Source organism: Monodon monoceros, unplaced genomic scaffold (assembly GCF_005190385.1).
Source record: "Monodon monoceros isolate NGI ecotype Baffin Bay Population unplaced genomic scaffold, NGI_Narwhal_1 Super_Scaffold_9, whole genome shotgun sequence".
NCBI lineage: Eukaryota > Metazoa > Chordata > Mammalia > Artiodactyla > Monodontidae > Monodon > Monodon monoceros.
The window spans coordinates 53,944,741-53,971,254 of NW_021703786.1; the positions used below are offsets into that span (position 1 = coordinate 53,944,741).

The 26,514-nt window shown below is 50.3% G+C and overlaps 1 protein-coding gene and 1 non-coding gene across 2 annotated transcripts in view; both read left to right on the plus strand.

The window, feature by feature from the left end:
* The first annotated feature begins 2,575 nt into the window (after positions 1-2,575).
* Positions 2,576-26,514, plus strand: part of NOS2 (nitric oxide synthase 2) — a 44,543-nt gene continuing 20,604 nt past the window's right edge. Inside the window, exons 1-14 of the mRNA XM_029211004.1 lie at positions 2,576-2,762; positions 3,887-4,059; positions 11,568-11,652; positions 12,427-12,549; positions 13,583-13,731; positions 17,137-17,299; positions 18,053-18,144; positions 19,083-19,224; positions 19,316-19,455; positions 20,779-20,953; positions 21,047-21,148; positions 24,243-24,437; positions 25,504-25,586; positions 26,098-26,242. Of these exons, the coding sequence (XP_029066837.1) occupies positions 3,950-4,059; positions 11,568-11,652; positions 12,427-12,549; positions 13,583-13,731; positions 17,137-17,299; positions 18,053-18,144; positions 19,083-19,224; positions 19,316-19,455; positions 20,779-20,953; positions 21,047-21,148; positions 24,243-24,437; positions 25,504-25,586; positions 26,098-26,242 (1,704 nt within the window). The 5' untranslated portion in view covers positions 2,576-2,762; positions 3,887-3,949. The remainder of the gene's footprint in view (positions 2,763-3,886; positions 4,060-11,567; positions 11,653-12,426; positions 12,550-13,582; positions 13,732-17,136; positions 17,300-18,052; positions 18,145-19,082; positions 19,225-19,315; positions 19,456-20,778; positions 20,954-21,046; positions 21,149-24,242; positions 24,438-25,503; positions 25,587-26,097; positions 26,243-26,514) is intronic.
* TRNAG-UCC lies at positions 25,681-25,753 on the plus strand. Its single transcript has one exon. It is a non-coding gene; the product is annotated as a tRNA-Gly (tRNA).

Here is a 26,514-nt window from a genome sequence, read left to right on the forward strand (position 1 = left end):
GGCCGCCATTTTGCTCCATAGCTCAAAGCATGTTCTTGTATCGCATTTACTCACTTTATCTTGGCCACTGTTTCTTTTTTTGAATTTTATTTTATTTTTATACAGCAGGTTCTTATTAGTTATCTATTTTATACATATTAGTGTATATATGTCAATCCCAATCTCCCAATTCATCCCACCACCACCACCCCCCACCCTGCTCTCCCCCCTTGGTGTCCATTATGTGAAAAGTCAGGCCCAGGGATGAGAGGTGACTTTTCTGAGGTCACACAGCAGCTCAGTATCAGAGCTGTCACTAGAACCCAGGACCTCTCAGGCTAAACTGCAGCCACATTGTCAAAGCCTTTTACTCAGGTTGGACAGTCACTGCTGACCCAAACCCTGCCATGAGCCAAGAACATCATGCTTGGTAGATGCTGGATTAGAGGTGAGATAGCAGCCTTGAAGCTCAGGCTAGTAACCTGAGCAGAATGCAAAGGAACCGGAAAAGGAAACAAATGGTTACGAAGCCCTAACTCTGGGCCAGCTACTCTGGGGGCCCTTGACTGGCGCCACTCATGATTCATTCAGCTTATGCTTCTCCAGTGCCCACTCTGTGCTGGTCAGTAGGTGTTGGGGATATTGGGTGATGGGGACAGCACGGTCCCTTATTCCCAAGGGCTTGTGATTTAGTAGGGAGACAGTCAGGAGATCTGGGTTCCTGCCTGGCTCTGCCACAGATTCACCTGAGACTCCAGATGCCTTGGTTTCCATACCTGTCCAGAGAGGGAGGAATCAAAGAAGACAGTGGACACACAGGCAGCTGGCTGGTTATAAGCATGACATACTTCAGGGGGTCACGTAAAGGGAGGCCCCTTGCAGAGGTAAGCTGACAACAAGATAATGAGTACATAGGGACACTCTCCGGGGACTGCATTTGCAAGCGGTCCTCTTCATCAGTGTGGGAACATCTAAGAGAGTAAGCCAGGGCACCATCCTCAAATGAAGGGCAAGACACGTCCTGGGATTCCACTGCCCATGCATCCAAAGCCCAACAGTCATATGTCTGATTGATTAAATAACTGAATAACTGCATTTTCTGAAGCAAAACCAACCAGGTGTTCTGAGGCCAAGCAGATGGGATTCTAGAGGAGTCCATGAATGCCAAGTAGTAGTACCCATCTCGCAGGATTGGTGGAGGAGTTAAAGGAGTTAATACATGTATTTGCTGCAGGTATAGTCAGAATATGTGGAAGGAATATTCTGACAGGAAGTCAGAATAAGTTACAGGGAATAGGGTTAGAGTGAGGCAAACTCCTAGTCATCCCTCAAAACCCTGCCCTGGTGTCCTCTCCCCTGTGAACCTTCCCTGAGCAATGCAGTTTCAGCTTCTTCAAGATGCCACCCCTCCAACACTGCATGTGCCATTTGATACAATAATTATCCATTCTTTTCTCTAAGCTTTGTACTTCCCAAACCAGGGACTCTGCATCTCTCCTCAAGCAGTATTAGTTTCCCTGAACTGAACTGGCTAAAGCCTAAATGAAGAATGGCTTTGATATATTGCAACTCATCGCAGTCTACTCCTATTTTTCATTCATTCATTCACTCAAGAGAGATCTTTGAGCTCTTCTTCATGTCTCTATTTGGTTTTTTCTATCTTAGGCAAATTCAATTGATTATAATTCTGCATTTAATTTGGAAAATGAGGGAAGGAAATGAATGGATTGTGACAGCGATGTGTTAGGATGATGAGATCAAGGGTGGGTTTTTTCCCTCCATTTTTGACTCTTACCTAACATAGTTGTATTTTACTTTTATAATGGAACAACTCATCCCATATAGGAATACTGTATTCGAGGCACTATAATAAATGGAATTATAAGAAAGGATAAAGAAGTCAAAATGCAATTTCTGTTATAAGAAAGGATTTTTTTCCCCTGTAGAAAATAACTCTACCTGCCATGCTCCCCTAGTTTACTCAGAGCTGAAGTGTGAGACATTAGTGACACCAACATCTGAGAGGTCTCTCTGTGCCAAGGGCTTTCCTTCCCTTCCACAAACCTCAAGCTGAATGATTCAGGGACCTGTTGGGAACACTACATGACCCAGCATCACTGGCCTTCTGTAACCTGGGCATTTTCCAGTGTGTTCCATATTGTCAATATTTCTCAGCTTCATGGACTTCTGCCATGAACTGGAAAATTGAGAGTCTGGACAGAAATTAACCAGAGCACTCCCTACTGAGGAAAAAAAAAAAAAATCTCCCGGAGTCTGAAAGTGAGAAAACATGGTTTAGCTAAATAAAACCTGGCTCCACGATGACTCCTTGATTGGACCCACCACCCTGCTGGTGAGCCACTGCCTTGGACCCTGGACCAGGAAGAGGTGCATTTACGGAGGATGCACCACACGGAGTGATGTAACAGCAGCGTGAAGTCACTCATAGGCCAGGATTCCCAGTCATAAATTAGCTAACTGTACACCCAGCTGGGGACACTCCCTTTGGAAAAAAAAAAAAGAGACTTCTATGCAAAAACGGCTCCCTGGATGCCATGGGTTGGGTATAAATACTTCTTAGCAGCAGTATAATCATAACTTTGCAGTGAGTTGAAGACTGAGGCTCTCTGGCCCCAGGGAATTCAGCATTGCTGGCTTAAAACCTCTCAGCCACCCTTGGTGAGGGAACTGGGCAGTTACAGACGGTTCCGAAGTTCTCAAGGTGAAGGTCCCCCCAAGTTTGCTTGTCAGTACCCTGCAGAGGCAGCACAGCCAGCTGCAAGGTGAGTTGTCTTCATTTCTGGGGAAGCTGCTGTTTTGAGAGGGTTTTGCTTCTTCCTGTTGGGGAAGGCTCAGAAAACTGGGGGACTTTTCTGCCTACAGAGATAAATTGGTAGAAAATCTAAGAAACGCCAACATGAGGTTTGGCCATTTGAACAGGGCATCTTGTTCAGATTTTTTTTTTCTGCAAAATTTGCTGTAGTTGCTACGTTTCAAGGCAAAACTTTTTGGAGAGTGGGGAGTAATCTACTGAGAATTCTTTTTTATATCGATGATACTGTCCAGTCCTTATAACATGTACCTTTTCCCTCCCAAATAAATTTTGTTAAGATAACTGTTATTAAGCCCCTTTTATGGAAGAAGAAATGCATCTTTTAAATAACTTGACCCAGGTCATGTAACTAGTAAAGCTAGGATTTGAACCCAGATTTGGGAGGCCCTAAGATTCTTACATGGGCCACATCATCACCACGCTGCCCCCCAACACAAAGCCTTTTTCCATGGAGGAGGCATGCTGGGGACAAGCCCAGACCAGTCCTGGGCCTGCACTTATGTCTTCTTTTTTGGTCTTTTTTTTTTTTTTTAAAGGAGATGATCTCAAATATTGAGAATTAAGTGCATTTTTCCCCATAAATAATTATGCCTCCCCCATAATAAAAAAGGAGCAGATGACTGCATTGACAACAACTGCAAAATCTGAAAAGATTTAAGGCAGCTATGACTTGAATGCTTTCCCCAGTGACAGGTGCTAGTTAGATCCTGCAGGGACAGGCAGAGGTGCCCATATTTCAATGACCAGCAGGCTCCTCCCCACCTTGCCTCGGGTCAGCAATGAAGTTTGCCCAGTCAGGTCCCATTCAGAAGGCTCACAGGGTTTGTACTTTGTCCTCATGAAGCTACGTGTTTTTCCTTTAGGGAGTTATGTGGCTCTGTAGAATTAAAGTCCATAGGATCCCCACATGCCACACCGAAATAGGAGCAGAGGTTTCAAAGTCCTGATGAAGTGGCTGTTCAAGACTTACATTAGCCTCTGTACTGATTCTTCAGCAAACTAACCACATTGAGAAGGCCCAGTTCTGTAAACTCTTCCTCAACCTCCCACCTCGGTCTCCTCTTCCTTCCTCAGCCCACGGAGAAGAACCTCTGAGTTTAAATCCAGAGAAGTGACGTGCTTTGCAAAACCGCAGAAATGGCCTGTCCCTGGCAGTTTCTGTTCAAGGCCAAAGCCTATAAGTTTGATTTGACTGAGGAAATGGATATTAACAACAATGTAGACAAAGCCCGTCAGCCTCCCTCCAGGTAAGCTTTGCCCTGCCGCCACTTCCTGCTGGTCTCCTCTGGGTTTCCATTCCCGGCTCTGCCAACTCAGAATTCCTCTCTGCTCCTGGCTTCTCACCAGAGGTCTGTTCTCACCAGATGCTTCTTGGATGTCCCTATTGGAATTGGATGCAGCCACTGTTTATTGGGCACCTCATTGCACCTGACACTATGTGAAGAAGGAAGGGCCATGGCACAGTCCTGTGGGGAGCATACAGGAAGGGGATATGGAATACCTGACTTGAGAATGGAAGGCAGTAGAGCCCAGTGGTTAGGACCAAGGTGGCATCCTGGCCAACGTCCCTTGTTTTCTTTTTTTAATATTTTTTTTTGATGTGGACGATTTTTTTAAAAAAGTCTTTATTGAATTTGCTTATTGCTTCTGTTTTACGTTTTGGTTTTTTGGCCGTGAGGCATGTGGGATCTTAACTCCCCAACCAGGGATCAAACCTGCACATTGGATCATCAGGGAAGTCCCTCAACGTCCCTTCTGATTCACCAGTGCACATGCCTCACTGGTGGTTAGATATTCTGAACATCAACCTGGTGAAGGGTGCCAGGAATTTAGATAAACTGTACCCAAACCCTGTGCTGGGCCTCACTCATTGGCTCTGAGCTATCTCTCGCTGGCTCTGTGACCTAGGGCAGGGGAACCTCTCTGAGCCTCAGATATTCTCATCTGCCGTCTGGGGAACCAATGTAACCCATCTTGCAGCATTTTGAGGATGAAATGAGAGTGGGCATGTAGAGCAATTAGCAGTGTGCCCATGCAGAGCAGGTGCTCAATAAACGCAAGGTTTATTGTAACCAAACACTCACTTTGGGCCAGGGCCATCTAGGGCACTTCACAGGTTTTGCTGCTCAACTGACCTTCACTGGGGCTCTGTGAAGTACAAGTTATTGTCTCATTTTACAGTTAAGGAAACAGAAGCTTTAAGTAAGAGTGGTGTGACTTCCCCCAAAGTTACCTGACTGGTAATTACAGAGTTAGAATTTCTTCCACCCCCTTGCACTTTGTAGGAGAAGCAAGCCTGCGGTAGAACCGAGAGATTTACTTGGCCAGCCTGCCAATCAGTGGACAGGCTTCCAGAGCTAGGAGAGCTCATGGCCTTGGTCTCGAGGTTGAGGCTTACTCCAGTGGAAAGACAAGTCCACCTGTGATAACACCACAAGAAGAATCAAACCAAAGCCCCAGGCCACACAGGGCCACCACACAGCCTCCCAGCCCCACGGCCCCAGAGGAGCCTTTCCCCTGGACTACAGTGGGCAGGGTGCCCCTTGCAGGCGGGCAGCTGGGCAACCCAGAAAAGCAGCGCACGTAAGCGCATGGGCTTGGGGATAAGCAGGAGGCTTTACTACTTAATAGCCCTGGGAGTCGGCGCCCCATAAATGGTACTTGTTGCAGTCATCAGTGTTGTTATTGCTATTGGCAGTAGGACGAGGTTGAGCAACGTCAGCATCAAACAGAGCGGCCTCTAGGAGCTTCACAGGAGTGAGCGGCTCCGTGTGGACTTGGAAGGGTGGGTATAATGTGGGGAGGTGAAGAGAAGTAGCGAAGACGTTCCAGGAAGGGGGCAGGGTGGGCAAAGTCTCAGAGACAGAAGCAAGCATGACTGTGCTGGGGCCTGGGGTGGGACTTGGGGGCTGGGATAGGAGAGGCCAGGCCAGAGCCCGGGGGATTGAATGCAGAGCAGGGGATTTGGATTTTCTCTGCTTGGCCACGGGGAGCCATTGTAGATTCTTTAGCAAGTTTGTCAAGATATAGCGTGTGGGTTGAACGAGAGGAGAGAACGTTTGAAACCAGGCGGTCTGGGCTGTGGTGGCCAAGGTGGCCAAGAGACCAACAGATGAGAACGCAGGGTTGGATGGCCTCTAGATGCCCTCCCGGCACTGCAGACTCAAATGCTGCAGACTGACAGCAGTTTCATCGCTCCTCCTGGGGTCTCTGGAGGGCCTGAACCCCAGGAATCTGCTTTGACTCTTCTTGGTCATCCCTTCCTTCTCTTTGCCTCATGACTGCAGCCCCGGTCGACTGGCCTCCCCCAACTGCGGCCCCCACACTGGCTCTGACCTCTCTCACCCCAACTTGACTTCTAGCAGGTCATGCTCCTGCTCTAGAGTCTGCAGTGGCTCCCCATTGCCCGTCACCACACTGAGGCTTGAGTGCAGGGTTCTGCACGATCACCCTTCCCAAACAGAAGGTCCATCCCACCTGCCCAGCCCAGCCTTCCTCTGTTTCCCAGTGCCTGTACACGGCCCATTCCTCCTTTGATTCATCCAGACCCAATCCATCCCCTATCTTTCAAGACCATCCTGAATCCCCCTCCTCCCCTAACCCTTACAGGGTGGCCTACAGCCTTCAGCTTTGAATTCCAGACCCTTTACTAGCACTGTCTTGTGCTTTGGGACCATTCAGGACACCTGAGCTGTAGGTTGACCTGAGGCAAACCAGATGACTTACCCCAAATTTTTAAGCTGGGCTGGGCTGGCAGAAGTGCTCAAATCAGATATGAGAGGTGACTGAGAGAAAATATCACACGTCAATTTATTTAACAGTCCTCCCAGCAATCAGTGAGGAAGGAACTTTTGTTATCCACCTACTGTAGCAATGAGGATGCTGAAGGCTAGAAAGTTTAAGTAATTTTTAAGATCTCACAGTTAGCAAATGACAGAGCCAGGAGTCAAACCCGGGCATCCTGACTGATGACCACTACACTGGCTGCCCTGCTTTTAGTCCTAGGCATGTTCCAGCCCATTAACAATGATTTGCTGAGGGCCACTCCTCTGGCACTGTGCTGGGGGTCATGGGGCTGTCGGTGAAGCCCTTCTATCTATCAATTAAGTAAATAATAAATTGATCCACTTATTCATTGCATAAACAGCAGCTATAAAGAACAGGTAATGTTTATAAAGTTCGTATCACTGTGTCAGTAATGAGGCAGGAACTGCTATTAGCCTTATTTTACAAGGTTGAGTGACTTTCGAGGTCAACATCTGAAAGTGGTAGGGCTGAGGTTTGAACCAAGTCTAAACTCATAACCTCTACACTCTATGGACTCTCTCTGAGGGCCTGGTGTGTGCTGGGCTGAGAAAGGTACAGAGAAAAGAGATCCAAGTCCCCCTGTCAGGGAGGGAATGGGGAAACGATACCTTCCTCACTGGTTTGGGGAGGAATACACAAAAATTGGGAGTGAGGTTGGGGTGGTACAGAGAGGTAGACAGGAGTTTACAGGAGAATTTGGGGGCACTGGGATATATTCTGGGGATGCTGCAGGGGGCCTGGCCTGGCTGTAGTGTGTGTGGGGGGGAGCAGGGGTGGGGGGAGCAGGGGTGGGGAGAGGGCTTTAGAGAGGAGGTAGGCCCAGCTGGACTGCACCCACAGTGGGATGGGGTGGGGGGGGAGGATGTTACTGGAAGAGGAAGCAGCAGCACAAAGGGGATTTTATCCTGAAAGCAGTGGGAGCCAATTAATATGTTTTGATCTTGAAAAGTAATTTTAAAATCCATTCAGGTGTAATAAGACCAAGAACTTTATATGGGAGTAATGGTTCCATATTTTGTGTAAACAAATGATTAGGAAGTGAACGTGGGGCATGTGTCTGTGTTTTACAGACAAAGGGAAATGTTGGGAACAGCTAGGTGAAGGTAAATGGAATTTGGGACAAAGTCAAGCTGGGCTGCAGTTGGCTCAGAATAAATATGTACCCTCTTTCATTCCACGTTAATTTGGGTTTAGGATTAAATATGCTGGAGTATGTGCAGGAGGGCTTCTTGTGCTCTGGGGTCAGGGCTGCTGCCCTGTCCCCATCTGGACCCTAGGAGTTACCCTGATCCCAGTGTGAGAGGCAGCGTACAGATGGAGCAAGGTCAGTGGCCCTGTGCCTTCCAAGTAATATGGCTCAGGAGCCTGAAGGGACCTGAGGGGGCTCCTGGTCCAACTGCCCAGCCACCCGGTCTCCCACTGAAAGTCACCCCCCAGCTGCGACCTTTCTTGGGCCTTCTTTCCTGGAATTGCACTGAACATGCGGGAAAGAAATAGCACTTCCTAGGGCATCCCTGTCAGGTGAGAGAGCTTGGGCTGTGGCCCTGGGGCTGCTGTGTGGTCTCAAGCAAGATCCTTGACTTCTCTGGACCTCTGTCTGGCTTCCTTCTCTGTCAAGTGGGGATAACAATATCGAAGTGCCTTCTTGACTGGATTTAGTAAGGGATAGATGAAATGACAGGAGAGCTTGCTTCGTAAACTATAAAGCACTGTACAGTAGGAGTTATTATTATGAACATTACTGTTTTTTCATGGGGAATGACAAACCCAAGGCCGGCCATACCTGCCCCGGGGTCGCAGCCCAGAGAAAGTCCAGTGGCATCCAGAAGACAGACTTCCCTGCGGACGCCAGCTGGAGCGGAGGCGCGGGACGCGGCGGCCGCCTGCGGAGCTGACACTCTGGCCGGGGTCCAACCTCGGGGTGAAGCCGAGTTGGGCCGCTTCTCCGGCTCGCTCCGCCCCGGGGAGGGGGCTGCTTGGTCCGGCGGCGATAAAGGGGCGGCGCGGCAGGGCGCAGGGCGCCCTCCGAGCTGCGCCCACGCCGGGGCCATGCGCGAGGGGCTGGGCGCGGCGTGCGAGGCTGCCCGGCCCCGACTCTGCCGGCTCCTTCGCAGGATCCTCCGGCCGCAGCCAGCCTGCGGCCCCCGCCGAGCCAGGTACTGCGCCGGGCCGGGATCCGCCCTGGGAGGGAGGCGGGCGGCACCGCGCGGGGCCCCGGCTCGAACCCCGGCGCGCACTGCCCCTCTCTGAGCCTCGGGTTTCCGGGGAAAATATGAGGATTGGAATGTTTGCTCTGTAGGATTCCGATGAGGATTTACTTAAAGGGTTTTCCTGGTTTAGAACGCTTAAGGGGTTGCAACTCAGTAGCCACAAAGACCCAGAGAAGCCCGACATGCGCCCCTCAGAGGCGTCTGTACGGGATGGAGTAGGAACTGTGGACGTTTCAGCACTTGGGAGCTTTCTGGATTTTTCAGCCCTGGGGCTGCTACACCCTTTAGGATAGATAGGGTTAAGAGAGCAAAGAGGTTCTTGATTTACAGATAAGATCCATTTTCCAGAGCGCCTCCTTGCCCCCGACCCGTGGTGTATGGAGAGGTGGGAGCATGTGGCGGAGTGCGAACAGCAGGGGAATCAGTCCCCAAACGAGCCACGGACTGCAGCTCTGACCTCAGCGTCCTCTCCCTCAAGCGCTTGTGGACAGTGCTGGGTCTCAGCAAGAGCCACGCTCCAGCTCTCCTTTTGATGGCAGGTCCTTAAGGGTCCCTGTTGCCGTGGAGGACCAAGCAGGACCAAGCACAACTGTGGGTTTAGCCAAATTGCACGTGTCTGGATGGATGATGTAATAATTTGGCAATGCAATAATTTGGCCAGAACCTTAATATGCTCACCGGGCTTCTGGGCACCCTATCTTCCACCAGCTAACCCAAAGAAATCACTAGGGGAGAGAGGACCGTGTGCATAGCTTTGCGTTCATTTTTTCAAATTGAAAAAAATTTCCCAATTATGAAAGGAATCCATGGTCACTGAAAAAAAGTTGGAAAATGCAGACAAAGATAAAGAAAATTCAAATCATCTGTGATCTTATCAATTAATGCTAGTCACTGTTAATATCTGATAGCATTTCCCCCAGGTGTTTTTCTATGCTTTTGTACACACACACACACACACGCACGCACGCACGCACGCACGGAGCCGGCATCAGACCATGTATACGGTTTGAGGCATTATTTATAATAGTGGAGAAACTGGACACAATCTAAATATCCAGCCCTAAGTGGTGGGGTCAGGCTCACTATGGCCCATCTGTAGAGTGGATTTTTAGGTAATTTTTTAATATCTGGGAGCAATAGTTACGCTAAGTGAACAAAGACATTGTTTCTCAATCTAAAAGTTACTATGGACTGGTAAGCTTCTCAAATTCTCCAGTTCTATGGCCAGAAGTAAATGAGAGGAAACATGAATAAGAATGGTGGGGCTTGGGGGTGAAGGGTGATGGTAAAAGATTGAGAAGGGCAGTAAAGCATTGCCTCCCTGAGGACCCCAGCCTCAAAGCATCTTCCCCCTTAGGCAGCCCCATGATGACTGCTCAGCCATGGCTTACCTGTTCTGAATGTCCAGATGACCCTATATTGGCTTTTTTCTGGTGGGGCACACCAGACCAGAGGGGTGATGACGGCCAGTCACATGGAGGGTGCTTTACAGGGCCGCTGAATCACTTGATTCAGATAGAATTTGCTTTCTGATACATAGTTACTTTCTCTTAAAGAGACGCTATCTCTTTATAGTTATCATATAATGCAACTATATAACGTATGTAATTATATAATACGAATATAAATTGTCATTACTTTTTCCAATAACAAAAGCAACACACGCTTATTTGTTATTTTCCGACATCACAGGTGTGTGTAAAGTGGAAAATGAGCGACCTTTGTAGGACTCTCTAACCGCCTTTCCCTTTGGATGTGTACACACCCCAGAAAATACTGCAAAGAACATGGGACCCAAGAGGCTTTCTTACGAGATGCCCCAGGAGGAGGCATGTGTAGGGTGTGACTCTTGGATGGATGCTCACGTGTCTTCTGTTCTCTGTAGCATTTACTGGGAGAGTGAACCTGAAATCCCAAACCAGAACCAATGGTTTCTGAATGACTTCAGACTATTAGGGCTTCTTCTTCTTCAAAGGATAGGCTGGATTCTTTTAAATCTGTTGTTGTCAAGCAAATAGACCAATATATTTTTAAAAAGCGTTCTTCTCTTCCAGAAATACCGAGATATTTAGGCATGACGTGAGGTCTCAGACTTGCTTTAAAATGAGAGTGGGGGCTGGGAGAGTAACGTTGAAATAAAAGTGACCGTGGGTTGATAATTGTTCGATTGGGTTGAATCTGGGTGAAAGGCTCATGGGGGTTTATTACACTCTTGTCTCTAATTGTGTATGTTTAACATTTTCCATAATAAAAATTTAGAATAAATAGACAAACCAAGATAAATCAAGTACTTTAAATAAAAAAGTGTGAAGTCCCAAAGAGGGAGTGGCTGGTGGACAGTACTGCTGGCCTGGGAGGACAGGGTTGAAGGAGCCATTCACTGCCAGCTTAGCCCTATACCATGTTTGTACTCGGCTTTGGAAGGGGGCATCTTCGCAGAGCTTCTGTGGGTCACCCTTTGGGCCGTTCACTTTGGTTCAGCTCCCCTCCTGACTTTTTGGCTTTGTAGGGGGCAGGCAAGGGAAGAAAAGGAGGAGGGAGGGTAGTGATGGTGCAGAGACTGGATGGGCCAGCTGCCTCCCTCACCACATTGACTGGAAACGCTGACGTTCACTCCCACCCTCTAGACCTCACCCCCCCCCCCCCCCCCCCCCGCAATGAGGGTCTGGCAGAGGGAACTCTGAGATCCGTCCGTGCCTTCAGATACTCCATCTCATGATAGCTGTTTCCTTTTGCAGTCCAGTGACACAGGATGACCCCAAATGTCACAACCTCGGCAAGCACCGGAATGAGTCTCCCCAGCCCCTCACGGGGACAGCAAAGGTCAGTGAGTCACTTGGGTGTGGGAAGCCCCTTCCCCGCTCGCCCAGGTACAGCAGCCTGGTGGAAGCTGAGGTCTGGGGCAGTGAGTAGAGACCCGGGGACACAGGTGGGGATGAGGAAGAGCTTTGGGAGAGCGGGATGAACCATGGTGACCGGGAGTGGTGGCCCCCCAGGTGCGCAGGCACCTGGGTGACTTGCCTGTGTGGGTTGGCAAGCCTGGGAGAGGGCAGACCACTCATGGAGCCAGAGTAAGATGCTCAGAAATAATTCTGAACTCAGCAGCTGACCCTCCAGCCCCAGCCCCAGCCCCTAGCCCACTGGTTCCACCTTCCCTAAGTGCTTTGGCCCTCAGTGTTCCAGAGAGGTGGGCAGAGAACTGGCTTTCATATTCTTAAATGCCTTCAGGGAAGGCAGTGATACATTCTCCCTGTCCTGATTTCTGTTCTCAGGAGCAGTGGCTGTGACAGTAATCTCTGTCACTTCTAACCTTAGTCCCTCCTGTTGCAGTTCCCCTGAAGGAGCATTTGGCAGGCTCTTGGATGAAGAGAGAAGCCTGGCCAGTGGCCCAGGCACCTGGAGCTCTTAGCAGTCGCTGGCCCAGGCGGCCAGGCTGCCTGAAAGGGAGGAGGGATGTGGACCGACACTGGGACCTGTGTACCCACCCACAGCTCCTCAGCCACCCAGAGCCCAAGCAGGGCCTAGGGCCTGGGAAAGACCCATGGAGTCCTGGGGTTGGAGGCATTTGGAAATCCCTGTTGTTTTGCTCCCTCTTAGCAGTCTCCAGAATCCCTGGTCAAGCCGGCTGCACCCCCATCAGCCTGCCCACGGCACCTGAGGATCAAAAACTGGGGCAGCGGGATGACTTTCCAAGACACACTTCACCACAAGGCCAAAGGGGTGAGAAGTCTGGGGCTTCTGGGAGAACCACTTTTGTCCCAAGTCAGCGAAGCCATCAAGGCCCTTAATGGATCAAACAGATGTCCCCTTGGGCAAACCAGACACGCATCAGCTTGGGCAAAGGGTACTGGGAACAGAGACGCTTGTTTCTCACAAATTACAGTGGGAAGTATATGATGCTAACTCCCTGTTAACTCCCCGATGGATGATGGATAATCCAGAAGGTGAGATAAGCAATTACAGGAACAAATTAATTCTTTCTCAGAGAGACAGATTTCAGCATTGTATTAGGGAGAATTTTCTACCAGAACTGTCCAAAGCTGGACTGAACTATCCAGTCCAGTCCCGTAGTGAGCTCCCTATCACTAGAAGGATTCAAGTGCTATTTGATAGGGAGGTTGGAAAGGGGTTCAAGCCTCCAGTGAGTAGTTGGACTACTTATTATTTTCTAAGTTTCTTATTCTAACTTTAGAATGTATTCTGTGATTGTTAAGTGGGAAAGAATTGAAAATTTCAAGACCATGAAAGCAGGGTCATTTCCCACACCTTCCAGAAATGACCACTGTTAACCTTTGGGTGTATTTTCTTTCAGCATTTTTTCTGTGCCATCCCCTGGCTTTGGGATTTGCACCTTCTCAATTCATTTTGGCTGAAAAGCAATAGTTTGTCCCCAGGAGTCATATCAGCCTCTTTAAATGAGAAGGTAGTTGAGATCTTCCCAGGGATCGAGCTGTTGACTTTGGGTCTGGGGCTGGCTCGGGGGCAGGGCCAGAGACTGAGCCCAGGGTGGTGGGAGCAGCCCCAGCCCATAGCCACTGGGGTTCAGCCAGTAGAGGAGAGGAGATATGAGTCGGGGGAAAGCCTGGTAGACCCCAAGGAGGAGGTGCCACAGAGGTGGAGAGGGGTGGCAGGGAACTGGAGCAGCCAGAGTGGAAGGAGGTGGCCAGGACAGCTGGCTCTGGAGGAGGATGGCCATCAACGCCTGTGCTGAGGGGCCAGGCAGCCAGCCTCACCGTCACCTCTCTCTTTCCAGGATCTCGCTTGCAAGTCCAGGTCTTGCCTGGGAGCCATCATGAACCCCAAAAGTTTGACCATAGGACCCAGGGACAAGCCTACCCTCCCAGATGAGCTTCTACCTCAAGCTATTGAATTTGTCAACCAGTATTATGGCTCCTTCAAAGAGTAAGTCTCGCTTCCTGCAGCATCGCTGCCTCCCCCTCCCCTGAGCTCTCCTGTCTCCTGCCCTTTCCCTCGGACCCCAGACCCCTTTCCTTCCCAGGTTTGCAATGGACCGAGGGCTAAAACGTGGTTTTTCAGGGGAAAGACCCTGGACACGTTCTCAAAACCATAAGACAAAGAGGCATGGCAGTAATGGTTGAAAGTGTGGGTTGGGTATCTAAACGTTTGAGTTTGAATCCTTCTCCACCAGTAACTGGTCCTGTATCCTTGGAAAATCTGTTTACCCTCTGTGTGCCTCAACTTCCTCACAGGTCAAAGCAGGGTCGTGATAAAACCTGGCTCATAAGATTGTTGCAAGGATTAAATAAGTTTGGAACAGCGTCCTGGCACAAAGTAATGAGTTGATATACAAAACCTTTTACTATGAAATGTTTGAGATAGAAAGGACCTCAGAGACCACCTAGCCAAGCCCTCCACCTGCAAGTGTGAGCCGGGAAGCCCAGCAACAGCTAGAGTTCAGTCCCAGCTAGAATTTAGGCCACCTGACTTGGAGAGAGCTCTTTGCACTGCACTCTGTGGGGATCTATATTGCTGAGTTTCATAAAATATATGGCTATTAATTTAGGTCCTTTTATATCTTTAAAATAAAAATGCACAAAGGGATTGTAAGGCAGAATGGCCAAGGGAATGGATTTGCTGTTTTATGGGCTGGGAGGGGAGTGTGGCTTTTATGGTGCAGCCCCACGTGGCACTTTACTGCACGAAGTGAGCCACAGAAGTAACCTGGGACACCCCCTCCCCATGGCAGAAAGAGTGGCTCCTGGTGATGCCACGTCCCCTCTGCTCTGACCTGCAGTGTCTGAGCTGGAAGGGGCCTTGAGTCTATGAAAGAGACCCTTAACTTCTGGGGCTGTGATCCTCTACCCTGGCTGCACAGTGGTCGCCATTAAGGACTTTGCAAAATACTGGTGCCAGGGTCCCCTGGGCTGGGGGCATCAGCTTCTCGGGAAGTGTGGAGGGAGCGGATACCCATGTTCTTTAAAAGCTCCCAAGGCAATTCTAATGTACAGAGGGACCGAGAACCCTGTCAGGGGTTTGCTGCTCTGTGTGCTGTATAAATAGAACCTCTGCAGAAGTGCTTTGTCACTAGGAGGTCCAAGGTCTTTAAGCTTTCAACTTGGTTGTTGACTTATGAGCTTTTCAGGGTCAAGGAATTTTCTTGATGGGCTTCACTGGACCACTGTATTGAAGCTGACATTTACTGAGCGCTAGGTATGTTCTGGGCTCTGCCTTATGTAAGGCTCACCATGACTCTATGGGACTGGTACCATTATTATCCTCCCCACACTGTACAGATAAGGAAACCAAAGCCTGTGGAGGAGATGTAACTTGCTCAAAGTCACACGTTCTGAAGTTCCAGAGCTGGGATTTGAGCCCAAGCAGTTTGGGCCAGAGCCCCTGCTTTAAACCTCAATGTTCTAGCATCCAGCTCTTTGACTTTGAAGGTTCTGACTCCATGCTGGACCTGGGGGTTCCTGCTGCTGTATGGAAGGGAGTTGGGTGGGTGTTATAGCCCCAGGAAGCTACAGGGCTGCTCTTGCTGGCTGCTGAAAACCCATTTACTTTTCACAGAGGGAAAAAGTTCCACTTTTCACAATCACAAATCCATGGCTTGGATCCCCCAAGAGGTCCTGGGGGTGTGAGTGACAGGTGGCAGCCCATCCCTACAATTACACTAGCAGCCAAAGGCATGGACAGCTGGGCCGGTTCAGTCTTTCGTGAGTGAAGGATTGTATAGTTAGAAATTGTAACTTGCCGAATGTTCTGTCCAAAGTCAGTGCACCGATGCCAAAAGCCACTCCCTCTTTTCCGAACTAATAGGCATCATAGCATTTTAGTGCCTCAGAAATGTGACTATTTGAAAACAGCGGTAAAATGTAAAACGCTAAAGGAATTGGGTGAGAACATAAAGTAATCTTCTCTTACATAGTCCCACGTTAACACTACCAAGTATGTTGGAAGCACCTGCGTTCTGGCGGTCGCTACCGTTTTCACGCTCAGATGCAGGGCAGGGAATGTCGCTAGAAGCTTTGTTTGGGGAAGGAGGGCTGCCGGTGGGGCAGCCTCAACCTCACCCAGCAGGTCTTTATGCCAGGAGTGTCCTTGAAGATAAATAGCACCGAGTGTTTTGTCTTTGAGCTTTTTTCTTTAATCAGGGAAGAGTTGTCAAGACACTCTTCATCCACAGAAAGGCCATTTTGTCTTGAGTTGTCCAATCTCCTTAATCAGGAGTTCATTCCTTAAATAGTTTTGTTTGTTGCAACTTGAAATGTCTTTGGTGCCCACTGGAAATCTCAAGGTTGCTCTGTGTGTGTGTGTGTGTGTGTGTGTGTGTGTGTGAGTGTGTGTGTGTGTTTCAAAACCTTCCTGGCTATGGGATATTTTTGAAGCTGGGAGGGGAGGGGAGAAGCCAGTTTGGAAATCTCACAAGGGACAGCTGGCCGAGCGGCGCGGGGGTTGAGAAAGCTCGCTGTGGACAGCCTGTGACGCTGGACCACACTGTGGAGGGCTCCTCCTTGAGCGGCCCTGGGGTCCTGCAGGCTGAGTCCTGAGGGCAGGTCCCCGTCTGGGCCTGACCAGGGAAGCGTGGGCAGTCCCTGCATATCTCTGGGCTTGCAATCCCTCCCACCCAGTGTGGAAGGTAGAAGGTTAAGAGCCTGGGCTTGGCATCAGGGCAACCTGAGTCTGAGTCCTGAGTTTCCTCTTTGCCACACTTCTGTTCCTGGGCCAGTACTTAACCTTCCAGATACACCGACTATAAAAAGGACACAGAAATGCCTCCCTCACAGTCTCAGTGAGACCCTGACTGTGGGTGGCTTCGCCCAGTACCTGGCTCACAATGAGTACTCAGTACACAGGATCTGCTGTGGGAGGGACTGATTCATCTCTTAACCAAGGGAAGGTGGACGGGTGCTCCCCTGGCTGAGAGGCAGGATGGGGCTGCGGCTTGCTGGATGCCGCTCCGGCTCTCGCAAGTGTCTGAGAAGCGCTGCACTCCGGGCTGAGATGAATATGATTCGAGAAAACACTCCTAGAAACGACAAGGGTGCTGGTGGGATCAGGACCAGCTGTGTAACGTGCAGGACCCAGTGTGGAAATGAAAACGTGGCTTCCTGTTCATAGATGATTAAGAATTCAAGACAGCAGAGCGTCAAACCCAGCACGGAGCCCTTCTGAGCTCAAGGCCCTGGCCACATGCCCATGAAGCTGGCTCTGGAGGGGACGGTCTCCCTGAGAGACATCTTGCCCTCCTGGTGTCCTAGTTCAGTTCCTGCTTCTGTGGATTGAATCGGTCTCCATTTAAGGTCATCCCATTGTTGATCTTCCTGATGCTTTCCTGTCCCCCAGGGCAAAAATAGAGGAACATCTGGCCAGGGTGGAAGCGGTAACAAAGGAGATAGAAACAACAGGAACCTACCAGCTGACGGGAGATGAGCTCATCTTCGCCACCAAGCAGGCCTGGCGCAACGCCCCCCGCTGCATCGGGAGGATCCAGTGGTCCAACCTGCAGGTGGACTCCCTTAGCAGGAGAGGAAGCTGGGAGCCCGGCGGGCCCTGAGCAGTGGCTCCCAGCAGCCCGCCGAGCTGTGCCCGGGGCTCCCTGCGTTCTCTCTCCCCGGCCCTGAGCTTGAGATGGGGGCTCACGGCCACCCACCCCCACCGCCCCAGAGTCTAGAATCCAATCTCAGCACCAGGATTTCTAGCCGATCTTTCTCTCTTGCGTTAAATTTCAGAGACTAAACGCCAACGTGAAACCAAACGACCTTGCTATTATAACTGCTGAGGCCCTGGTTGTTTACCTCGACTGAATTCTTGGCTTTTAGAAGACATTTCCTTTATCCTAGCCTCCTAAGCTGTCCTTACGTTTTATTGCTGGCTAATAGTGAAAGTACTTGGACAGATAAAGAGATAAGAAATGCCAATGCAACCAGCTCTGGCTGTAATAAAATGTTCTGGAGGCCATGTGTAACATGTATAAAGCAACTAGGCTGTGGGAATCCTGACTCATGGTGCTTGAGAATCAGGTTTTCTTGGGGGTTGGGTTTTGATACGGTCTTCCAATTGAGGGCTCCTGGGCTCCCCTAGGAGAGCAGAGGAAGGATGAAGGGGCAGAGAGGAGGATGCACTCCTCAGCGAGGCGTTCGGGTCGTGGGGTTTAGGGCCACTCCCTCAGTCCCCGTGGCTTAGCTTTTAAGATCAGCTCCAAGGCCTCTGTCCTCACGGTCCTTGACGGGCATGGTCTGGGTGGGCTGCGTGCACGCAGGTCTTCGATGCGCGGAGCTGTTCCACGGCCCAGGAGATGTTCGAGCACATCTGCAGACACCTGCGTTATGCCACCAACAACGGCAACATCAGGTGGGTGTGCTTTTCCCGAGGCTACGAGGCTACGCTGGGGCCCGCCCTGTCCCCAAGTCTTAGCCAAGAGATGCAGATGAGTTTAGGGGAGGCATCTGGGCTCCAGGAGAGACTAGGGAGAAAGAAAGGAGAAAGACTCGGCTTCTTCAGGGAGCCCTCGCAGTGAGCCGGCCTCCGTGAGCTTAGTGCCTCGTCAGTGGCCCATTTCCTTGGTTTCTTTCTGACTTGTAGCCATTTGGAGGTGATGGGGGGGATCCTTAAGAAGCAACTTCTCCACTCTTTGAGGTTAAGGCTCCCCACTTTAGAGGAGATGAGAAGTTGTTTTTGCAGCCAATGTGGTGATTTTCTTAGAGGTGGGGGAGTGGCTGCCCATCAGAACCACTCCTGCCTTACCTTCCCCTTCCCCTAGCCAAGGAGGTCAAGGTCAACTCATTTGGTCCTTCATTCATTTTTCCTTTCAGCAAACACTCAGTGCCCACCTGATGAGGACCCAGCACAGGGCTAGGCATGGGGGTGGGAAGTGACTAGGACCCTAAGACGAGGCTCCAGCCCACTATGAACCTATACCTTGCACTAGACAAGCGTCCAACTAACTCAATGGCAAAGAGAACTATGGTGCAGCTAGGGAAAGGGTTGGGCAGCTAACCGCGCCCGAGGGGTGGGGAGGGTTCCCTGGAGGACGTGGTCCCTGGGCTGGTCTGGAAGGTAGGAGCTGCAGGAAGAAGAAGGAAGGAGAGGGTATGTCAGGAAGTGGACGGGTTACACAGAGGCCAGCGAGAGCTTGGCATGTCTCAGAGCTGCAGGGGTTTGGTTCAGTTAGCTCGGGTGCAGAGGGCTGGGGAGTGGGAAGATAGGAGGGGGCAGGGGACCTGTTGGGGATGTCTGGAAGCGCACACTGAAGCTGGGTGGTAAACAGCACTGTCCTCACCTTGGGGAAGGTCGGCCATCACCGTGTTCCCCCAGCGGAGCGACGGGAAACATGACTTCCGGGTCTGGAACGCCCAGCTCATCCGGTATGCCGGCTACCAGATGCCTGATGGCACCATCAGAGGGGACCCTGCCAGCGTGGAGTTCACCCAGGTACTAGATCCGGCTCTGGTGGGTGACAGTGGAGCCCAGAGGGGTCAAGGGACTTGGATCTCCAGACTCACTTGGCCTGTCTTGTTTTCAGCTGTGCATCGACCTGGGCTGGAAGCCCAAGTACGGCCGCTTCGATGTGGTGCCTCTGGTCCTGCAGGCTGATGGCCGTGACCCTGAGCTCTTCGAAATCCCTCCCGACCTTGTGTTTGAGGTGCCCATGGAACATCCCAAGTAAGCAGGCTGTGGGTGCCGGGGGTGTGAGTTCACATGCATGCCCCCTCTTTTCCTAAGTGAGACCTCAGACCTCAGGACCCTCCCTGCACCTCCCCCAAAACCCAGCCAGCAGCAGGTGATACCCAGAAGGGCCAACTTTCAAGGCCTGCCTTGTCGCCCTTGTACAGCAACTCTGCACTTGCGTGTCGGGACTCAGACTTATAATGAGATGCTGATGGTGACAGGAAAGCAATGGCTTAGACAGACCAGGCTCTAGCAGCTTGGGAAGATGTGACCTCAGGAAAGGAATCCTTGAAAGGCTCTGAGATTCTCACACTGTGCAGCCCAGGCCTCTTTGACCTTCCTGCCAACTCTCTTAGCCATCCCTCTCCTGACTGATGACAGTACTTCAAGAGCTCATCTGGTTCAGCCCCTCCTCCAGGCAGCTCTAATAATTACAAAACTACCTGCATACATTGACACTCACTATGTAGCAGGCATTAGGCTGGGCTCTTCTTTTTGTCCCTTGAATATACTGAACTTACTTCTACCTCAGGGCCTTTGCACTTGCTCTTCCCTCTGCCTGACATGCCCTTTCTCCAGAATTTTGCAGACTTCATTTCTTCTTGTCAATGAGGTATTTCCTGAATGTTACCCGTTCTGAGAAGCCTCTTCTGAACACCTAATCTAGAGTAGGCACCCTCACCCTTCATCTGACACATCACCTTGTCTTTATTTTCCTATTTATTTATTTGTTTACCTACTTATAGTCTGTAAGGTACTTGACAATTAGGGATCTTGTCTTTCTTGTTCGGCAATATATCCCAATACGTAGCAGGGTGCCTGGCTCATAGTAAGTGCTCAGTTATAAATATTTCTGGAATGAATGAATATACAAATAAAGGATACTATTATTTTCACAATAATCCCATGAGTTTGATGCTCTTATCTCTATTTTGTTGGTGGGGATGCTAGGGCTCAGAGAGGCTAAATAATATCCCAAGATTACACAGCTAGTAATCAGTAAGGCAGAACTTGAACCCAGGCTTTCTGACACTGGAATCCTTACGTGCTGTGTTATGTTGGGTTCTCAGCATTTAGCACAGGGCCTGTCAAATACTTGATGCTTAATATGTTTGCGTGAATGAACTTGTGAATGAATGTATAATTAGCAAATGACATGTGGTATGTCAATTCACCTCTCCAGGTGGGATGAACTTAGAGATCAGCACTTGGAAAGGAGTTTTCTTGGTGCACTCTTTCTTTGAAGGTTTTTTTTGGGGGGGATGAGTGTGGGCCAAAGTGAAGGCCCCACTGCCACCAGCTCTGCCTCCCTACCAGGTATGAGTGGTTCCGGGAGCTGGAGCTGAAGTGGTATGCCCTGCCGGCTGTAGCCAACATGCTGCTCGAGGTGGGTGGCCTTGAGTTCCCAGGGTGCCCCTTCAACGGCTGGTATATGGGCACGGAGATCGGAGTCCGGGACTTCTGTGACGTCCAGCGCTACAACATCCTGGAGGTAATGAAGACCGTCCAGCTGGGCCGGCTGGAGGTGCGGGCCTGCAGCTGGGATCCAAGAGACTGACTCACCCCCATTTCTCTGCCTTTGCAGGAAGTGGGCAGGAGGATGGGCCTGGAAACACACAAGGTGGCCTCACTCTGGAAAGACCGGGCTGTCATTGAGATCAATGTCGCTGTGCTCCACAGTTTCCAGGTATGTCTGGTGTTTGCGGGTCTGAAGGCTTTCTGGTTAGAAGGTCATCTGGTCCAGCCGCCCATGTCATGCTTGATTTTCCCCTTACGGCATTGCTCATTTATTCATGCATCAAACAATGTTGAACACCCTGTTTTTGCCAGGCACAGTGCTAGGTGCTGGGGATAGAGAGACCAGCCCTCTCAAGTCTGCTAGTGTAAACCTGAATGCTTCTAGCAACAGGCAACTCCTTACCTCCCAAGGCTGGTCAATCCCTGCGCTTGAGCACTGAATCCTGTCCTCTCTCAATTTTCAAGGACTTTACTCCTGAAAATCCTCCCCGCCCTCTGCCCCGTAACATTGATACCTCCTTATCCACTGGATCATTCCCATCAATGATCAGTAAGCTGTAATGATTCCCATCTCAAAGAGATAAATGGCTAGCTAACCAAATACTCCCCCTACCCAGCTACTACCTTGTTTCTCTGCTTCCCTTTAACGGCAAAACCATTGAAAGACCTCATTACACGTCCTCATCCCCCAGCCGCCCCAGTCAGGCTTTTATCCTCCACAGCTCTGCCAGTGGGATTCTGGCTGTTGTTCAAACTCACCAAGATGCTTCCCCCCCTAAGGGCCTTTGCACTTGCTTTTTCCTCTGCCTAGAACGCTCTTGCCACAAATCATCCCGTGACCGGCTCCTTCCCTTCATCCAGGTCTCAACTGTCAACTCTTCAGAGTAGCCCTCCCTGACGACACCATAAACAAAGGCATCCTCACCCACCTCCTTCCTGTCTTTCTTATTCCTTTAACCTTTTCTTTCTTTTCCTTCATAATCCTGATTAGCTCCTGACATTATGGAGTCTATCTGCTTCTTTCTTTGTTTCCCCCATTAGCATGTAAGCTCCATTGGGCAGGGACCTTGTCTTTCTTGTTCACTGCTCTACCCCTGGAGCCTAGAAGAGTGTCTGGCACGTGGCAGATGCTAAAAAAATATATGTATTGGATGAATGAATGAGAGGCCACGTCCACCTGAGCAGTTGTTGCTCTTGCTTCCCTATCTGAGCAATGGCAGCCACCAAACACAGCAGGTTGGCTCCTGTGTGGGACTGAGCCCTCCGGTCCATCTGCTGCTCTCCTATAAACACTCCCCTTCCTTTGAGGAAGGAGCCATGGACGTGTGAAGCTATTACTTTAGAAGCTGGGACCATGTCCACAAAGTTGGCAGATGCCCTGGAGGCCAGACCGCAGGGCAGAGGGTCATTCATTCATTCAGCAAAGTTTTATTGTGCATTTTCCATGTGTCAGGCCCTAGTCCAGGCCAAGAGTGTGAGCGGTGAACAAAATAGACAGAAACCCTGGCCTTGTGGAATGTAGTGGGAGCTGACATTAAACACCCAGTAAATACATATTATCACACACTGTTCCCCAGAGCTTGTCACGCTGTAGGCATGTCAAGCTTGTGCCTGATTTTGGGGAGTGGGGGGGAACGGGGCAGCTCCGAGACAGGACAGGAAGAGCCTCCTGGGGCTGACCCAGCTCGGGAAGGCCCCACTGGCTGTGGATCACACATCCTGACTCCTGCAGGCTCCCAGCATCAGCTCTGATATTGGCAGGATGCGGATATGTCCCAGGAAACTGCTGACCCTCAACTGTCTCCTGACCGTTGCTGACCACGTCCCTCCACTGCTTGAGAGTCTCCAGGACTTCCTCATGACCCTCCTTCAGGGTCAGCTTCAAAAGACTTGGCCTCATCTCCTCATCTGTAAAATGGAGATAATAATGGTACCTCCCTCACTAGGTTACTATAAGGATTAAATGAAAATGAATGCAAAATATTTAGCTGCATTGCCTGACCCATAGTGATCACTCAAAAAACATTAGTTTTGTTGTTATTATTATTTATTACTGTTGCAACAATTCTCACAGCTCTCATCATTCATCAGCTCCTGCGCCTAAAACCGGTCTGGCACCCAGTAGTGGCGGTGTGTGCATGCATAGAATTTTAGAAGGCATAGCTGATCCTACTGGAGCCCACTGGCTCCTCTCCTGCCTCCCGGCCTTGACTCATGCAGTGTCCTCCTCCGGGACTGCCCGCCTGCTGCCTAACTGGTACCCATCTCTCAAAACTCACTTCCTCTTAGAAACTGTCTCTAAAATCCCGCATCTCTCCTCTGGGCCCCTGTGTGAGCTAAGCCCTCCCTCGGCCCTCCGTCAGCACCTGCACTCACCTCCATCATAGCTTCTATCAGACCATGTGAAATGACTGACGTCCTTCTGCCTCCCCCAGTTAGAGTATGATCCAATGCAGAGAAGATGTCACGTCTTTCACCTCAGTATGCAATACCTGGTAGATAGAAATAATAATAGCGGCTAACGTTCATTGAGCACGTTTTATGCTTTACTTGTATTATTTTATTGCATTCTTTCAACAACGTCATGATGTAGGAACTATTACCATCCCCATTTTACAGATGAGGAAACTGAGGTTAAGGAACTAATAGCTCAAAGTAACATGGCTAATCAGAGGCCAAGGTTTGAACCACTCCATGAAACCAATGTCTCTTGACTACATGAGTTGCTCCAGACGATGTGGCTGCCCTTGTTGGATCATTCCAGGAAGGCTCAGACCCCTCGGCTTCTAATTTTAGGATGTGGGACATTGTGGTGATTTGTCTTCCATGCACTGTGGTTCCCCCCAGTGCTTCAGTCCTCTTCCAAAGAACCTAGTTCCTCCTTGGCTGAGACAGCCACATCCTTGGGAAGGTGACTCCTGGAACTCTTTACCAACAAGTGACAAAAAGCCACTGTGGTTTGATTCATCGGCATCCAGAGAGCAATTTGTGAGAGTCCAGGGAGACTTGTGGGCCTGGGAAGCTGGACACTGCCCGCAGAGGGCCAAGCGGGGGTAGCGTGTGGCCTGTGGGCTGACCATGGCTATGGTGGCTGCTTGGGTTCCTTAGAGGCTCTTAGTATTTATTTTCAGCAGCGAGAAGGGGGCCAGAGGGGATTGTGGTCCCATTTTACAGATTGCCAGGCCCTTCCATAGTCCATCTGGGAGCCCTGCAGCCAACCGAACACTCTCCTCAACTCCCCTCTTGGCCTCCTTCTGATTTAGAAGCATAATGTGACCATCATGGACCACCACTCAGCTGCAGAGTCCTTCATGAAGTACATGCAGAATGAGTACCGGTCCCGAGGGGGCTGCCCAGCTGACTGGATTTGGTTGGTCCCCCCAATTTCTGGAAGCATCACCCCCGTGTTCCACCAGGAGATGTTAAATTATGTCCTGTCCCCTTTCTACTACTACCAGGTAAGAGAGGGGCCTTCCTCTCCTTTCTGTCTTGGGAGCTCGGGGGTGGAGAGAGTGTGTGTGTCTGCACGTGTGTGCATGTGTGTACACATGTGTGCGTGCGTGTTTGCATGTGCCTGTGCACACGTGTGCTCACTAATGCAGGATATACAAGGAAGGATCGGGGACACAGAGGCATATTTTTAATGCTTTTCAGGCTTCACTCAAGGATGCTTTTGTCCATTTCTACAGAAGTGAGACTGAAGGGAATACCTTTTATGGTACCTTTAGTAGCCCGTTGCTCTGATGGAGTTTAAGCTCCTGAGGGCGACCACCATTGTGCCCGCCTGCACGGGAGGGCTATAGACAGTCACATGGCATAATGGTGAAGAGCTTGGCTCCCAGGTCAGATACATCTGGGGGTGATTCTCCCACTTCCTAGCTGTATGATCTTGGGTGGGTCATTTCACCCATCTAAGCCCTGATTTTCTCATCTCTGAAAGGATGGTCATCAACTCCACGATGGAGGAGGTTGTGTGGATCACATGAGCTGGTGTACGTAACAGCTCAGCCCAGTGTCCAACCCAGAGTGCACTCAGGAACCGTCACCCAGTGAAATGATCTCATTTTTTGTCAAAACCTCTTTGGTTAGATTTGGGGAAGAGCTTCCTTACTCTAAAAGTGATAAGTAGTGTGACTGACTGCCTGGGATAGTTTGTGCCTGTGGTCATAGCACCTTCATCTACTCTCAAGGGTATCCCAGGGCAGACTATGCATTATATATAATCTGTATAGCCTTCCTAGTGATCAGACACCAAAAGGAAAGAGATGTGCAGCCTCTTCCTTCCAGGGGGACACTAATGAGTGACAGTCAACTGTTCGTGTGCAGGTTCTGTGCCGGACATGAGCTACAACTTGGAGGGAGACAGACAGATGCAGCCCTTCCCCTTGGGGCTTTCAGTGAAAGGGTGGGGACGGGGCCTGCTCACCCCCTCAACTCACGAAGGGCATGAAGGGCCTTCTGTCTCTCCAAGCCCAAGCCAAGCCAGGGCCCACCTTGCCCACATATCTGCCCTCTTTTCTGAAGGTGGAGGCCTGGAAAACCCACGTCTGGCAGGATGAGAGGCGGAGACCCCGGAGAAGAGAGATTCGATTCAAAGTCTTGGTCAAGTAAGTGGGAGCAGCCAGTGTTGACATCTGACCCTCAGCCCTTCCTTCTAGGCCTTGAAGGGCAGGGAACAATGAGAAAGGGTTTGGAGGGACTTCCCTGGTAGTCCAGTGGTTAGGACTCTGCACTTCCACTGCAGGGGGCATGGGTTCGATCCCCCGTTGGGGAACTAAGATCCTGCATGCTGCACAGTGCGGCTAAATAAATAAATTAATTAAAAGGTATATTAAAACTATAAAAAAGAGAGAGAGAAAGGGTTTGGCCCCCAGAAATCCAGACAACAATTCCCAGGGTCACCTGCCACCTCTGTCCCAGCCTTCTCTCTCCTCCATTTTCCCAAAGGGGCTGAGTGGTGTGTGGAGTGGGGGAGAGGAGGAGAAGGGCGGTGAGTCAGGGTTGACAGCTGGTGAGAAACCTGGGTTCTTTTCCCTCAATCTGCTGCACTTTAAATGCTGGGCCCCCGTCTTCCTCTGGAAGGCTGACTCAGCACACGGAGTATGTCTGTCCCCACAGAGCCGTGCTCTTTGCGTCAGTGCTGATGCGTGAGACAATGGCTTCCCGGGTCAGAGCCACGATCCTCTTTGCAACAGAGACAGGAAGATCAGAAACACTGGCCCGGGACCTAGGGGCCTTGTTCAGCTGTGCCTTCAACCCTAAGGTAGCCGACTCAGCCTGTGCCTGGAGAAGTCTGGGGCACGTTACAATGATTGCTCTGCTCCTGCATGTCCCCGAGCCTTGGGAATGCTGATATACATTGAAAATCTGTGGTAGAAGGAGAGAGGTGTGTCCAGGGATTCCCAAACTTACCTAGTAAATAAGCTTTTCATAGTGTTCCAGGGAACACAGTTTGAGAAACACCTTCTTAATGATGCTAAGTCTCAATATACATGAGGTGTTCTAGATGGATTTTATCCGCATTTACAGAACACC